Source organism: Lucilia cuprina, chromosome 5 (genome assembly GCF_022045245.1).
Source record: "Lucilia cuprina isolate Lc7/37 chromosome 5, ASM2204524v1, whole genome shotgun sequence".
In the NCBI taxonomy this organism is placed as follows: domain Eukaryota; kingdom Metazoa; phylum Arthropoda; class Insecta; order Diptera; family Calliphoridae; genus Lucilia; species Lucilia cuprina.
This window is the reverse complement of record NC_060953.1, coordinates 55,846,748-55,861,021: the sequence shown is the minus strand read 5'-3', so window position 1 is coordinate 55,861,021 and position 14,274 is coordinate 55,846,748. Positions and strand designations below refer to the sequence as shown.

The following is a 14,274-nucleotide window of genomic DNA, read 5'->3' as shown; positions in this document are numbered from 1 at the left end:
ATTAACCAACAGCACTGACATTTACTATAAAGAATTAGATATGGTACTACTTCTACCACTGTCATTGTACTTTTGAACCAGTCTACTCTTATTATAAATAGCTGAAAAAAGATCTCACAATGACAAACTTTAATTGCGAGCTTTTTTGTTGATTTAGTTAAATTTGCTTAATGAAAACAAATAGATTTCCTAGAAGATTTTACAGATTTAAATAGATAATTTTGTGTGACATTTAGTGTAATTTACTGGTGATTACAATAACTAACCTAGGCATTAATAAAAATATATAGTTTTATACACTGAAAAATTCTAATTTATATGAAATTTTCGTAAATATTATGAAAATTTCTATTATATATGAAATTTTCGTAAATATTACGAAAAAGTATATTTTTTTGTAAAGTTATTCAGTTATACATTAAAGTTAAGACGTATTTGAAAAATGAATGCTTTAAAGATACAGCAACTCAAGCCTAGATCAACAATCACATGATCTTATTAGCTTTCGTACGAGAAGCTAAAAGCTTTGTTATAAGCTAACAAATAACCATTACACTAATATTTGTACCCCTTTACGCTAACTCGGTTGAGTTTATCACAAATATTTTTAACAAAAAAACAAGTAGGGTATTTCCATATTCAACTCCTCCGAATCAGAATTTCTTTATATTTTCACATTCAAAAAAATAGCAGTAGTATCTATAAAAAATTTTTATTCACCTGAAGTGTTAACAAACTGATAGATAAACCTTTTTACTATCTGAAGACGTATTCAAAAAGTAAACAGTTAGCGTCTGCCTTACATGGAAAAATATTTTAAATAAAAATATTACACTTATCTTATGGTTTAGAGGCCAAACAAAATTTTTAAAAAGTAAAAACTGCAGTTTAGATTAATGAAGATTTGAATTCCCCTAGCATTAAATCAGGCTGGTTTTTTCGACATCAGGGTCGGATAGTTCCAGTATGTTGGTCTAGTATAAAATCATACTTGTTCTTTAAGCACCTGATCATAAATTCGGGGAAAATTTATAATCAGATACTTTAACATGTCGATGACGTAGAAGAGGGTAAATTTTCAAATAACTGAACTAACTTAGATAGATCTATTTTTGCTTATAAAAATGTTGGTCTAGTATAAAATCATACGTGTTCTTTAAGCACTTGATTCCCAGTGGCTCCAGGTCTCGATAATTCTGAAGCCTTTAGAGCATAACTCGAAGGGAATTAAAGAGGCATTATGCTATAGTCCGAACCCTCTTCTACACGTATATATTCCATTATAAACAATCGTGTGCATCAGATACATTTTCTGACCCGGAATCAAAATCCTTAGAGGCTAAAGTTTAGACTGATAACCGATGGATCAGTTTGACATCTCCCACTACAGAACATAGAGGAAGCAAAATTTTATACAAGTCACTTGAGTAACAATATAAATATTTGGAATAAAAATTACAGTATGATCAATAGTGGGCGTGGCATCTCTCATATAAACTAAATATATCTGAGAAATTGTGACAACTAAGTATGTGATCTGAAGAAATACATATAGATAAATGGAAATCTCTAAATCGGCTTCCTTAACTACAAAGAAACATAAATATACTTTATAGGATAAAATAATTATTACGTTTTAATTACAAACGAAGTGACAAACACATAAGTTTGCCTGACTTAGGCGAAGAGTATAAAAATACTATTAATTTTATTCAACTTTAATTTATCTGTGGTTTTATAGAACAAAAATTTCCAATTCAATTATTTGTCACGTATATTATTCAAAAGAATAATAATAAAATAAACTAATAAAATTTTTGTATATCTTTAAAATAAAATCTCAACCTTGTTATTGAATTAAATAACACATTTTGTACAGAATATTAAAATATATATATGATTGAAATAATATTTGTATATAAATTTATATTTATATAAGTTTCGGTTGTCAAATCATTTTCACATCAAAGATAAAAAACCTTGATTAAAATAGACAGGAAACAAAATTGTAAATTGCCTATGAAAATTATTAAATTAAAAAATATATTAAAATATTACTTTATTGTTTTAATTACAAAAATATTTGTAATATCCATGACAATAATATTATTCAGTGATCTTCAATGTAGTGGGTTGTGGTTGCATTTGTAATGTTTATAAATAAATGTCATAATTACGGTAGTAAACGTTAAATTAGATTTTTTTTTAAATTGTAAACAATGACGAGCAAAATTTGCTATAGTTTAAGACTTCTAAATCTAAGACTCGTAAACATTTTAAACTTTATTTGATCATATTGCTTTTGTGTTTAATATTACGTAGGTGTTAAAGCCAGAGAGCTAGAGAGAGAGTTCATTGCTTACATTTGCTTTAAATTTTATTTGATCATATTGCTTTTGTGTTTAATGTTACGTAGATGTTAAAGAGAGAGAGCTAGGGAGAGAGAGAGTTTATTTCTTACATTTGCTTTAAACTTTATTTGATTGTATTGCTTTTGTGTTTAATGTTACGTAGGTGTTAAAGAGAGAGAGAGAGAGTGTTTATTGCTTACATTTACTTTCCACTCAATAGCTTTTATCTGCAGCAATATTAAAGCACTAAAAAGTCAAACTTTTATATACTTAAATGCTTTAACTTTACCAATAATAAATCGTTTAAAATCTGATCCTGCTTTGTTCAGATCGAATACGTGTAACTTTGCTCTTATTTGTTTTTAATTTTATTTTAAGTTTTAAACATTTTTTGTAATTTTATTATTTAATTTATGCAAAAAAATATAATCTGATTTTTTTTTAATTACACAAGGAAAAAGTCATAAATCATTCAATTTTTATTCGTGAGGAAATGTATTTGTTAAAAGTGAAAATATTTTATTAATTTCCAAAAAAATGTTTTTAGGCATGCCGAGAGACAATAAATTAAATTTTTTATGAATTATTGCACGTTTTATAAAAAAATTTACTTTTTAAAAAATGTAACTGAAAAAAAAAACTGTTGAAAATATTTACAGGAAAATAACAATAACAACTGAAGCTGAAACTTATTCCGTAACTGGTTTTTTGTACTAATAGTTAAATATAAGTATTTATGATTAATAATAAATCATGGATCTCGGTCAATAACAGTTTGATCATGATGATCTTAGATAGTTTTCAATCTTTTCAGGACTATGGTTTAAACTATAGCTTATAGTCCGGATTATGGTATATAATATATATTATATAGACTGGACTATAGTATATAGACTAGACTACATTATATGGTCTGGACTTTGGTCTAAAGTCTAGACTATAGTCTAAAACTCAATCTTGACTATAGTATACTATAGTCAAGACTAGACTTATAGTATATAGTCTGAACTAGGCTCGGCTCCAGCTCAAGCGTTAGGGGAAATCTTGGATCCACACCTAGTCTGAACTATAGTCCAGATTATAGTCTTATGTCTGAACAATAATCTATAGTCAGGATTTTAGTCTTTAGCCTGGAAGACAGTCTATAGTATTGATTCTGGTCAATAGTATCTGGACTATCATCTGAAGTCTGAGATATACTCTATAGAATGAACTATAGCTTATAGTCCGAACTACAGTCTAAAGTCTGGGCGATTGTCTAAAGTCTAGTCTATAGTCAGCGATATTATCTTTATAGACTATAGGTTATACTAAGGACTATAGTCTGTAATTTGGACTAGAGTTTATACTCTGGACTTTAGTCTGTAGTCTAGACTAAGTCTAAACTATAGTCCAGATTATAGTCTTATGTCTGAACTATAATCTATAGTCTGGACTTTATACTGGAAGAATATCTATTGTATTGACTGCAGTCTATCAAGGACTTTATTCTATATACTAGGCTATAATCTAAATTCTGAACTATACTCTGAGCTATAGTCTATAGAATGAACTACAGTCGCGACTTTAGTCTGTAATCTATAATAGAGACTATAGTCTGGACTATAGGGTCTACAATCAAGACTAGAGTCTTTAGTCTATAGCTTAAGTTCCATCTGGATTATATCTTATAGACAGATATAAAAATATATGTTTTTAATATAGTTAGAACAATACTCTGCTTTCTGCACTGTAATCCGAACTATATTCCGAGTTTTATATTTTAATTAGATTTTTATAAAATTTTACGCTTTGGATATTTTTGTCACCATAAGCATTTTTAACATATTTGTAACCACAACCTCTCTAGCACTGACTTATTAATATTCCTTTTTTTAATTATAATTATTTAACCAGTTTTATATTGTTTTTAATTTTTTTTTTAAATAAATTTATTCAAACGCGTCACATTTATATTAAAAAAAATAAATATTTTTAGCACTCACCTAATTTGTTTGTTTTAAAGAAACAACGGTGAGTTAACTGTTAATTAATTTATTATATTTAAGTTTTAAATTTTATTAAATTAAAATTATTTATTATTACAAAATCTTAAAAAAAAACTAGGACTTGCGACCGGTACCTAGTTAAAAGCACAACTAAATGATAAATTGTGGTAAAACTTAGCAAGTCAACTTTTTCCAATAGAACATCTTTTACTTTTCTATCTAACATATATAGATTTTTATAAATATCTATATAAAAAAATTTATAAAATAGATTATAAATTTATCCATTTTATATACTCATGAAATTAGACTATGACTCAAGGTCCAATAGCTTTATCGGTTGCAGATTAAATACAAAAAGACTAGACCGCTTTTTCATTGGATAATTTATAAGGGACAATACTAGCAGTATAGTATTTATTTTAACAGATTTTAATTAATTTAATATATATTTTAACTAATACTATAAAACTAATTTAATCTAAATTTCTTTTGTATGAATTTAATTAAATTTAAATAAATGACCCCTAAAAATGAGAAATCCCCCTTTATTTAGATTAGCAGGTTTCTGGTTTTAAATAAATATTAATAGATTTATTTACTTCTTAGCTTTTTATTTACGTTTTTATCTACATATATTTAAATAATATTACGTTTAATAAAATAACGGATATAATTGCATCAGGAACTATACTGATTTCGCAATGACATTTACGTCAACATTTAGCTGTTAATTCAAGTAGATCTGGTCTAGAATATGTGTCTTGATCTTCTAATATAGGGAACTGAACTAGAACTGAATTAGAATTGAACTAGAAATGAACTAGAACTGAACTAAAACTGAACTAGAACTGAACTAGAACTGAACTAGAACTGAACTAGAACTGAACTAGAACTGAACTAGAACTGAACTAGAACTGAACTAGAACTGAACTAGAACTGAACTAGAACTGAACTAGAACTGAACTAGAACTGAACTAGAACTGAACTAGAACTGAACTAGAACTGAACTAGAACTTAACTAGAATTGAACTAGAACTGAACTAGAACTGAACTAAAACTGAACTAGAACTGAACTAAAATTTGTATTGTCTTGTCTATAGTATAGACTGTATTAAGGATCATAACCTGAATTATAGTCTGCACTAGGACTATATCCTGGATTATAGTAGTCTATAGGTCTAAAGTGAGGAATCTAACCGTAACCTCCTTAATTTTTATGATTGATCAGTAAGAAAGAAGCTTAATCATTAAACCTCTTTTATTTTTTGCAAACTTTCCATTAAATAATTCTCACAAGATCTTTGGTTTGCACAGATATTTTAAATAATCTGACATCTTGAAAAAAATATCATCTAATCTAATCAAAATTAAATAATAATCAATTATTGATTAATATTACTGGAAAGTGTTGGGTTGGTAACTTCCCTCTTTAACTTGTTTTTTTTTCTCACTGATGCCGTTTTTTTTTTGGGTTGGTCTTGCTAAAATCAAGAAAATTTATTACAAACTTTATATTTAATTGTAAATGGCCTTTAAACAATTTGAAGAACAGGTTTTATTATTCACAGATTATTTTGAGTTTGAACAAATGGCAAACATTTTTGTACACGGAAAATAAGAAAATTTAAACAAAATAATTAAGATTAATAAATCTTTAGATTAAGATCGTGTAAAGTTTTATTTGAAAAAAAGGGAAAACTGTGAACTCCAGTTAGTGGTGTTAAGTTAATGGATAGGATTTTTTATTTAGTATTCGAAGAAACGTTTTGTTTTAAAACAATAATAACAAAATATATATTTTTTAATTTTTCTCTCAGTGGAATTCGTTTATTATCTTAATAAAGACTATAAAATAAAAACAACTTCAATTATTATTATTATTTTTTTTCAATAAACACTTCAGATGTCTTTCTAATCTTTCCGAATATGACCGGCCGTTGACAGTCATTGATTTTAGGAAAAATACGAAAAAAAAAAAATGCAAAAAGAATCAATATTTGATTTATTACTTTATTGCAGATAAAGTTTATAATTAATGAACAATTAAAACAATTTTTATACTCAGTTAACAAAATCACTCGTTATCGATGACATTCTTTAAATTGCATAATTAAAGTTGAGATTTCCTTTTTGGAATTTTTGACATTACTAAAATTTCTTTTTTAAATAATACATAAATAAAATCAAAATACTATCTTCAACGTCATTTAATATTGTTCGAAACTTTTAAGTAGAGGATTCCTATGTCGTTGTTTGATTTTTTGCAAAATCATTGATCAATCTAACTTTTTCTGCAAATTTCAGGTACGCATATTCTGTGCAATATTTGAACATTGTGATCGTATATTTTAACTTAAAAGATTTAGGTTATTTATAATCGACTTTCTTATAAGTATTATTAGAGTATATAACAATAATAAGTTATTATTTTTTTTACCTAAAACTTTACTCATTAATACAATACCAGTTACTAAGTACTGGTATTGTTAAATTGTAATGAAAAGAAACAAAATTCATAATTATCTAGATCAGCGATCGCCATCTAGAGCATATGATAGATATGACTCAGCTTTTTATTTTTTATATAGTTAGTTAGTTTGAAAGGACGATGTATACACATCAAATCCGAAGAAATACACCTAGGCCTCAATCGGGCCTGTTGTGCGCTCCTCAACCAGTGCCACGGGTGGGGATCGAACCCACCACCTCCGGTCTACCAGACTAGAACACTAACCACTAACCTACCGGAGGCCATTATTTTTTATATAAATAATACATATTTTCGGCCCCTATTGGTTACAGCTATTGACTGGTGATCTTGTTGTTATACAAGTTTTCTGCAACAAAATTGCCACTACTCCGCACATGCGCGTTAAAAATATATGGAAATAACAGTCTTCATTTAAGTTGTAATGTTTTAGGTGAGGCCCACGTAATCCACTAGATTAATCTCAAAAATATTTCCTTGCTATAATTATACGAGTACATGATCCGCAACATGAACGTATGTAATGCAGAATAATATGAAAAATTAAAATAAAACATGCCTGTATTATCACTGGAAAAATAATTTACACTCGTGTAAATAGTACTACTCATAAGACTAGGTCTGGTTCAAAACTAATCCAAATGAAAAAAAAAACTTACTCCATTTAACATTGTGATGTCCTTGGTAAGGACCATGTAATCCATCCATGCATTACATCGAAGTAATCCCAAAACTGCTCAGTTGTTTAAATTATGGGATAACATGATCCGCAGGCTACACACCAAAGAACTAAATTGTTTACAGGGAACTAGTTTTGGGATAAACCAAATGGATCATGTGCTCCAATGATTTTTGCAGTATTATCCTACCCTCATATTTATGTATAAATAATATTAATTTTCAATAATTCTCTTACAATTGATCAATTGTTCTAAGACTTCCTTTTAACTGTCTGACATAAGACCATAATATAATCTTGAAAAACTATCAGTTTTCTAACACAGGAATCAATTTTTAAGAGAACAACTTATTGATCACTTTTAGATTATCAAAAGGATTCAAAAGAGCTTAAAAATATGATCCGTTTAGTCGTTATATACCGCCTATTATGCATTTTGTTAACTTTTCCGGAATTGTAAGAAAAAGGAAAAGCAATTCCATATCGTTTCAATGTATGTATTCTGTGTTACGAACTTAAGCCGGCTTTACACGATCGTACAAGTAATATGTCAAAATGTTGTGGAGAAGAGTACGGATGGGATCGTCTAAGCGCAATATGTAATAAAACCACATTTGAGAGAGAATACGGATGGAAAACTTGACAGACGTATGGCTTTCTTCATTTTTTGAAAATATTCAAAAAACAAACAGGTCGCATTAGATCAGGAATGTATTTTTATGTAAACACATGCAAAAAAGTTAAACAGCTGTTTCTATCTTTCTTTATTATTGTTTTATACCAAAATATAAATCATATGACTTTTATTCTCTTTTTATACCCTTCACCTTCGTGAGAAGGGTATATATAAGTTTGTCATTCCGTTTGTAATTTCTATAATATAATTTTCCGACCCTATAAAGTATATATATTCTGGATCCTTATAGGTAGCGGAGATGATTAAGCCATGTCCGTCTGTCTGTCTGTCTGTCTGTATGTTTGTTGAAATCAGTTTTTAGAAGACCCCAGATATCTGCGAGATCCGAATCTTCCATAATTCTATCAGACATACGACCGGCAAGAACGCTATTTAAAATCAGCAAAATCGGTCCATAAATAACGGAGATATGAGCAAAAAACCGAGACAACCTCTGAAAATTTCATATAAAATTTAGATTTTTTATTCATGCTCAGACAGAAACTGCAAAAAACAAAAACAAAATACATAACAATACGGTAAATATTGTTATTGTAATTTGTTTATAAAAGCAAAGCAGAGCAAGAGCAGCAGAGCAAGAGTAGCAGAGCGAGAGCAGCACTAATGTTTTGTTATTGGCTAGAAATATGAAATTAAGTATGTAGAGCCTGGATTAAGTGAGAACCTATAAAAGGGGACTTTCTGGTACTTTTTCGTTCTTCAAAAGGTATTTTTTGAAATTTCTATAATATTGAACCTAGAAACATGAAATTAAGTATGCATGGCCCGGATTAAGTGAGGACCCAAACAAGGGGAGTTTTTGGTACTTTTTCGTTTTTCAAAAGGTACTTTTTGCAATTTCTACAATATTGAACCTAGAAACATGTAATTAAGTATGTATGGCCCGGATTAAGTGAGGACCCATAAAAGGGGACTTTTTCGTTGTTCAAAAGGTACTTTTTTGCAATTTCTACATTATTGAACCTAGAAACATTTAATTAAGTATGTATAACCCGGATTAAGTGAGGACCCATAAAAGGGGACTTTTTGGTACTTTTTCGTTCTTCAAAAGGTACTTTTTGCAATTTCTACAATATTGAACCTAGAAACATGTAATTAAGTATGTATGTCCCGGATAAAGTGAGGACCCATACAAGGGGACTTTTTGGTACTTTTTCGTTTTTCAAAAGGTACTTTTTGCAATTACTACAATATTGAACCTAGAAACATGTAATTAAGTATGTATGGCCCGGATTAAGTGAGGACCCATAAAAGGGGACTTTTTGGTATTTTTTCGTTGTTCAAAAGGTACTTTTTGCAATTTCTACAATATTGAACCTAGAAACATGTAATTAAGTATGTATGGCCCGGATTAAGTGAGGACCCATAAAAGGGGACTTTTTGGTACTTTTTCGTTCTTCAAAAGGTACTTTTTGCAATTTCTACAATATTGAACCTAGAAACATGTAATTAAGTATGTATGGCCCGGATTAAGTGAGGACCCATACAAGGGGACTTTTTGGTACTTTTTCGTTTTTCAAAAGGTACTTTTTGCAATTTCTACGATATTAAACCTAGAAACATGTAATTATGTATGTATGGCCCGGATTAAGTAAGGACCCATAAAAGGGGACTTTTTGATACTTTTTCGTTTTTCAAAAGGTACTTTTTGCAATTTCTACGATATTAAACCTAGAAACATGTAATTAAGTATGTATGGCCAGGATTAAGTGAGGACCCATGAAAGGGTACTTTTTGGTACTTTTTCATTCTTCAAAAGGTACTTTTTGAAATTTCTATAATATTGAACCTAGAAACATGTTATTAAGTTCGTATATCCCGGATTAAGTGAGAACCAGTAAAAGGGGACTTCTTGGTACTTTTTCGTTCTTCAAAAGGTACTTTTTACAATTTCTACAATATTGAACCTAGGAACATGTAATTAAGTTTGTATGGCCCGGATTAACTGAGGACCCATAGATGGGGACTTTTTGGTACTTTTTCGTTCTTCAAAAGGTACAAAAGGCTTTAAACACATCATGGTGAAAGGTATATAAGATTCGGCACAGCCGAATATAGAACTCTTACTTGTTTGTTATACGGATGGTATTTCATTTTGATTTTTCATTAGACTTTACATGCGTAAAGTGTGATCGTTGAGTAACGGATCTTCAAGGAGAAAATAATTTTCTCAAAATGATCATTTTTTAGTTATGTCATTCATTTAGTGTTATATCTCCAAAATGTATGACACATTTCTTTGGATTATTTCTTTACGAGGCTTATTAAAAATGTCTACTATAAACACGTGTCATTAACCACACAATGACTGTCAAATTTTGAATAGTTATTACACCCTACACCACTTAAGTGCTTAGTAAACTCTTTGGACGATTTTTCAACGTATGTGTGTCCGATCTTCTATTGTACCTGCAAAAGTAATCAATTCAAATAATTTCTTTACGATCGATCTATAATTTAATATAGTTTCAATAAAATAGTTTATTCAAAAAGTTAATCATAAATATCTTGCGAAAGCGTGTTGTAGTATCTCTTTGACTGATCGTTGCACAATTAGTCATAGCTCCAAAATATATTTAGGGTATCATATAATCAGGCTAGACGGATTATATTTACATAATGGTTTTATTTAATATTTCTTTTGTCAACATAGTTTTAACTGTTTTGGTAGTGTTAATTAGTTTATAGAAGTGGTAAAATTTTTGTTTAATATAATTAACATATTTCAAGACATAATAAAGTACTTTTTTTTAAAACAAAACAATCCCTGAGTAAATAACACAATCACAAGGTCTTTTGTAATAGTACGACACTATTGTAGAAGTGCATTTTAAGAACGAGGGTTGTTTTTAAAAAGTTATCATTCAATTCTATTTATTTCCCTGAAAAATAAAATACTAGAATCACTTGGAAAGTGTTATTCCAATACATACCAAAGACATAACCCTGAAGTGTCTTCCTCTTTGATTTTAGTCAGACAATCATACGTCGGCTACATTGGTCTAATATTTGAGTCCATTAGAGATCTGGGGTTTTGTGAATCTTGCTTTAAACGGACCTATATACTTGGTAATGCTTTGCTATAATTAAATCTGATATATTTCTGGGTCCGAAAACAAAACTTATATAAAACTTATTTGGGCCGAATCATTAGTTTTAGTAAGCTTCAAAGTCTAATAATGTATAATCCATGACTTCTACCAATATCAATAGAGATTGTACTGAAACGTGTATCAGACCTGCTTGATTAAAGAAGGATGAAGTACAGATGGACAGACATGACTTAATCAAATTTTGTCTTTAAGCCGATTAACACTCTTCATTGTTGAGTTGAGTTTTACGCGCAACGAAATTGATCAAAAACGCATTATATTTGATGTAGGGTATAGATAAAATAGAAATTCTTAAAATGTTGATTCTCCTTATATAGTCGTAAATTTATGAGATTTTCATCGCATACTACCCTCGTGAGTATTAGATTAGATCAGCGATGCATTCCGGAGATAAACTTAATCTACCAAAATATGTTAATGTTAGTCTACGCTTTTGTAAAGCAGAATAGTAGCATGAGTAATATGAGTCACATGAGTAATAGCAGACCACCTACTATTTGTTAACTGCAAATGTTTTCGTTTTATAAGTACCCAGCAAAAACTTGGTAATGACTTGCAGTTGTAAATACTTATCTATTTACATACTTTTCAATGACTTGTATATATATATTTTTTTTTTGATTATGTACTTTACTTTAATAACATCTTATTAATAATGTCATATATATGGGTAAGGTTACGTGGGTTGCTCGCTAGTTATTGAGTTCACTCAAAAGGGGAGTGAACCAGCCGGCGGTCTTAATGAAACAGATCATGTTTACTAGTGACACACCTCTGAGATAGTCCAGATAATGGAAAGAAGCTTTAGAAGGCTAGGCAGTTACATAAAAAGTTTTGTACCGATTCCACTTCCACTTCGCCCCAACAGATTCTAAAAAAATTGAATAGCCCATACATTGCAATCATACAGTGCCCAGTTAGAAGCATTATTGAGTTCTTACTAAGAGACAAGAGAGTCCTATCCGTTGTCAGAGTGGGCCAGACTAGTCCCGATATTTTATATACGATATTGTGATATTTGTAGACCAGAGCTCCGTCTCACTCGAGGCTCATTTATCTATCAATTTTGATAGGGTCACCAAAGGAGTGTGAATATATCATTTGTGCAAGGATTAAGTCTAGGGACGACCTTTGGTTGCGTATTCATCAGATATTTATTTTTACCGGATGCCTTCATATCCTGGAACCCATATTAACTAAACGAGATGTTGCATCATTTGTGCCAATGATTGAATACAATTGTGAAGACATTTCGACTTAAGAATATTGAAGTTAAAATCCTTGATCGATGAAAAGATTCCCGAGCTTCAGTCCCTTTCTGTCTTTGGGCCATCTGTATAGATTAAGATCATGTCTACCCTTAGGATAGTTTAGCGGCCAAGTATTCGGTATTGTTGGTATTCTGGTGTTAAATCATCTATTCAAATTTAGTATAGATAGCCCCATGATTGGTCTGCCTATCTTTTGTAGGATAGTTCCATGATCAATACGATAATGCTTTAGTCCGCTCGACTGTGATATATAAATACTTTCCAGCTCATTGATCAGCATTTGTGTGATGATATAGAAGCTGCATACGTTTTTAAATTAACTATTTTTTCTTATTACTTGTAAGCAATTGTGATAGCGTCCTAATTTCATATAAGTAGTCTTAAAAACAACTTATTACTTATGTATTATGTAATTAAACATTTTCTCTATGAAGCTGTGGAAGCTTAACATTGACTTATTTTCTTAATTACTTGTAAGCGATTGTGTTAAAATAATGACTTGAATGTAAGCACTTTAAACATTTACTTGTTAATGTTAGTTTTTGCTGGGTATATTTGTATATCTTCACTAAGATCATTAGAATTTTTATATTTCTTTATATTTAAAGGTAAAATTATATGGCGTATAATTTAACTTATTTTCCAATTTTCAAATGTACTTTTAAACAGACACTTTCTAAATATGTTATAAAATTGTTGGCAATTTTAAGAGTACATACATAAATAATAATGTAAAATTATAAAAAAAAATTTAAAGTCTTTGAAAACATTACAAACTTTAAGTAATACACTGAGAAAATTTGTATTCTTAAAATAAATTATTGTAATATAGATCGTTTAAAAAAAAAAATTTATCAATTATATAATAGAAATAAAACTTTTTTAATTTTTTATTCATTTGTAATATTAAACTTTTATAAAAATTTATTTCTCACAGTGTCTCTTTTAATGGTTTCCTCTTAAAACCACAAAAAAAGTTCAGGCAACATTTTGTTTTCTACTATTACTATTGATGGGAATTTACGCAGTTTTTTTTTAGAAAACCTTAATTATATTTCTTTTGTTTAAATATTTATAATATGATTTAATACACATACATATATAATTAAACCTAATATGGTTACTAATTTTTGTCTTTTATTTTCCAACTTACACTATCCACGGTTCCATTTTGCTGGGTTATAGTGGCCAATGTCATTGTTGTTAATTTGAGAAAAAAAATTCTTTTTCGCCGGTTTTTAAACACACACAAAACAAAAATATTTTAAATAAATTTAAAATAAATCATGAAAGATTTCTGTAACTAACACATAAACTACTAACAAAGAACATAAATTATTTTAAAAAAATATATATTTAATTAAACTGTATACAAAGCAGTAGTAGTTATTTTATTTAAGCAAATGTTAATGCCTTTAACAACAAACACTGAAATAAAACTGAAAATTCTTAATTCACAAAAACTGCTTTAAACCAAAACAAAAATATAAAACAGAAAAAAATCATGAAGACAAAAAAAAAACACTTAATGATTTTTTTTTTTTTATATATTTTTGTTAACAATTTGTGTGTTTCTTTTTTGCAGTTTTTGTTTTATAATGTTGTTATTTGCTTAACTTAATAATAACAAAAAAATTGCTTTACACTCGAAAAAAGTTAAATAAATATAAAAAAAATCACTCAA

General features: G+C 28.9%; 1 protein-coding gene across 1 annotated transcript in view; it reads right to left on the bottom strand.

The window, feature by feature from the left end:
• LOC111677123 (proton-coupled amino acid transporter-like protein CG1139) overlaps positions 1-13,862 on the bottom strand; it is a 49,020-nt gene extending 35,158 nt beyond the window's left edge. Inside the window, exon 1 of the mRNA XM_046951548.1 lies at positions 13,744-13,862. Within this exon, the coding sequence (XP_046807504.1) occupies positions 13,744-13,788 (45 nt within the window). The 5' untranslated portion in view covers positions 13,789-13,862. The remainder of the gene's footprint in view (positions 1-13,743) is intronic.
• Positions 13,863-14,274: the final 412 nt, after the last annotated feature.